The sequence below is a fragment of the Hibiscus syriacus genome, unplaced genomic scaffold, assembly GCF_006381635.1.
Source record: "Hibiscus syriacus cultivar Baekdansim isolate YM2019G1 unplaced genomic scaffold, ASM638163v2 tig00110410_pilon, whole genome shotgun sequence".
In the NCBI taxonomy this organism is placed as follows: domain Eukaryota; kingdom Viridiplantae; phylum Streptophyta; class Magnoliopsida; order Malvales; family Malvaceae; genus Hibiscus; species Hibiscus syriacus.
Window position 1 is genome coordinate 223,533 of NW_024062726.1, and position 3,339 is coordinate 226,871.

The 3,339-nt window shown below is 35.9% G+C and overlaps 1 protein-coding gene across 1 annotated transcript; it reads right to left on the bottom strand.

Annotated features, from left to right (window-relative positions):
• Nucleotides 1-986: 986 nt before the first annotated feature.
• Nucleotides 987-2,975, bottom strand: LOC120124060 (protein CANDIDATE G-PROTEIN COUPLED RECEPTOR 7-like). The gene is made up of 2 exons (XM_039142816.1): nucleotides 1,463-2,975; nucleotides 987-998 (listed from the first exon to the last, which is right to left on the bottom strand). Exon 1 carries the CDS (start codon nucleotides 2,813-2,815, stop codon nucleotides 1,499-1,501), a length of 1,317 nt encoding a protein of 438 aa, XP_038998747.1. The 5' UTR covers nucleotides 2,816-2,975; the 3' UTR covers nucleotides 987-998; nucleotides 1,463-1,498.
• Between the last annotated feature and the right edge of the window lie 364 nt (nucleotides 2,976-3,339).

The following is a 3,339-nucleotide window of genomic DNA, read 5'->3' on the forward strand; positions in this document are numbered from 1 at the left end:
TTTTCTTAGATATTGTTGGATTACCGACGTTTTGGACTAAAATGCCTTTAAAAAAATTCTTCAAAAATATTATTTTTCTGTCATTGAATAATAAAAATTCTACGAATGTTAAATTAAAAATTTATCCTTAAACTATTTTAGATTTACAAAAAAAATCTATAATTAAAATTTTATATGAAGTTCAGGGATTAAAATAAAATTTTACCCTTTCATTAAACCTTTTTATATTGTCAATTTTGTAAAAAAAATATATATAAATTTTATGAATTTAATTTTTTTTAAATAAAATATATAAATATTTTCAAACTTGTTAAAAAAACAAATATATAATAAAGACAATTTGATCAAATATACATTCTATTAATTTTTTATTCATTTAACCAAACACGGTAATCTTACATTCCTGCTAAACCAACCAAACACAAAATACAACATTCCTAGTAATCCTATTCCCTTACATATCCACTGATAATCTTAGATTCCGTAAACCAAACGCACCCTAAAGAATATAAATATATATATATATATATATAATAATATTTTATATAACTCAATCTTAATATTTTAATATATAAATCAAGAGTATTATTGTTTAAATAATTAAAATATATTATTAAATTATTTTTAAGGAGCCATGCATTATTAAGGGTAATATTATAAATTGTTTCTAAAGACAAATTTAAAAATAAAAAATTAGAAATCTTAATTTTTACTATCAGTTTGAAACCACTGTTTTTACCATAATTTTTTTATCCGTTTTATATTGATTTTTGTGATCAAAATAGACTTTCTTTCTTTTACTAAAAGTGCTTTTAGAAAATATTATCAAACGTAACTCTAATGTACACATAAAACCAAAATATACTCCAAAATACATGAATGAAAAGGTCAGAAGTTGAAACAGCAAAACGCTGGGTCAATTGACTTGCACACATCAAACCAAAATATACTCCAAACATTTATTAACAATAATAATTAAAGATCATAATCCAAAGAACCTACTTAGGAAATCAGATTAGAACAACATCTATAGAACGTATATACGTTGTCGATAGATTAAAAAAAATTCTAAACTGATACTCATGTACCACCTTGTAAAGACTAGAACTTTACAAATTTGCATTACCAGAGAAGCCAAAACACATATAGCCAGCATCAAACCAATATTTTGGACATTAGATGCATCTAAATCTTAATAAAACTTACATAAATCTCTAGCATCGCACAAAAGAAGAAACTTGAACTCTTGTTTTTAAATTCCAACCAGCTAAGAGAAACTCATTAAGCAGTAAGAAATACACATTTCAGTAAACAAGTTAAACATAATAAGAAGAGTAAGGAGAAATATAATAACTAATCATAACATATTAAAATTTCAGTTAAACATAATCAGAACAAGAGAAGAGCAGCAGCTTTGTATCCGTAAAATTCACTAAGAACAGACCTCAAACTAATCACATACCCTCGTGTGAACTCTCTTTCCAGCAGCCCCTTTTTCTCAGATATCGAATTCTTCATCTCTGAGAGCGATTTCAGCAGCCTCTTCATCTTCCTCGTCAAGAATAAAGTATTCACTTTTCTCCACCGGCCTAAACATGTAAAACATAACCAAATAAAATGCGAGACTAGCGGTCTCCTCCGCGGCATTACCAACCCATTGGTACTTGTAATCAGCGATCGTCCTCAAAGCAAACACCACAATTCTTGTGAAAAACAAATACCCGATCACCAAAATGTAAAACTGCCTAAACAGTGTCAACTTCGCCAAATTCCTGGCAGCCTTGCCATCGGTTTTCGAGGTTTCTCTCAGTGATCGAATCGACAAAACAATCAGGAAGATAATGGCGCAGCAGCAGATGATATCAGCCAGCAGAAACAACTGATTCCACATCACCCAATCTTCAATGAACGGTCCGGTTTCTCCGATCACAATCGAAGCAATATTTGCTAAAACTTGAAGCGGAATCACGATCATCAAAACCTTCTTCACCCTTTCTTGTGAAAATGGTTTCAAAAACGACCAGCCGGTGCCGATCAAAATGATGACGGTGAAAAGCAAAACGACACTGATAAATTGAAAAATGTAGAACAAAACATCCCAACCGTGAGGAGTTCCGGTGACCTTAACGAAATGTTTATCTTCGGCGGCGCAGATAAGATTCAATGCTTTGAATAAAAGCAATCCGGAAATCAATAAATGGATCCGGTGTACGGATCGCTTGTTTGTATAACAAACGTAGATCCAATAACCCAAGAAGACCAAGTAGAAGATCGAAAAGATGGTGTAAAGGGAAGGGAGATGGGTTAGACCGGCGGAAAGGTAATCTTTCGAACCGTCGGGTTCGAGGCTGTAGATTTCGGTGCGGACGTTCATTGAAATGCGGGTTTGGGGGGCACAATTGCAGAAAAAGAGGGAGTATTCGTTGGGGGAAGAAACGGGGTAAGTGCGATTGAAACGAGAGAGCGGAGGTGGGGATAGATCGGCGAAGTTTAACAGGTGCTGGATGTAGCGAGAATCGAGGACGCAGAAGAAAGGATTTTGTTGAATCTCGAGGAGGACTTGGAGGAGAGCTTTTTCGGACAGGAGGAAGAAGCCCAGGCGGGAAGCGTCGGGTTCAGGGTCATCGGCGGAGAAAGTGACGGAGACGGAGGAGACGGTGACGGAGACGAATCCATTGTGGGTGAAGCCGAATTTCTCGAAGAGGATCATGGGGCGGGAGTCGGAGGTGATGGTTAGGGTTTTGATCTCGGCGGTGGTGGAGGAAAAGATGGAGAGGAGGAGGAAGATGAGGATTTGCAAGGGTAGTTTCGACATTTTGGGAGGATTCACGGCGGTCGGGTTGGCTTGGACGGGAAGAAAAATGGAGTAAGTGACTGAATTTAAAAGGCTGAGGACATCGATCTGCTTTTTGTTGTTGTTATGATTGTTTTATCAGAGAGAAAGAAAAAAAATTGTAAAAGTCAATGAAATTCCAGACGACGGTCGTTGCGGATAGGGATGAGCAGGTGCTCGAACCCAACGAGATTCCACCCTACCTAATTTGATGGAATCGGATTTTTTTAAAAAATTGAGTTTAAATCGAGGTGTTTTTTTTTGAAAAATCACATGTGATCGATATATTTATCGATCTAACATCGGTTAGATTATATTTCTCGATCTAACACCCGTATCAATAAAGCGCGCTTCTTGTCTCGCGCTATATGCTGATTTGACGTCACGTGTGTTATAGCGCGCCCCCTGTACCGCGCTATACGCTGACATGACTTACACGTAGATATAGCGCGGCCTCTTATCCGTGCTATATATGTTTATCTGACACGTGAGGTATAGCGCGGTAC

Coding starts and splice junctions, on each gene's coding strand:
- LOC120124060 (XM_039142816.1), bottom strand. CDS start 2,815: ATGTCGAAACTACCCTTGCAAATCCTCATCTTCCTCCTCCTCTCCATC.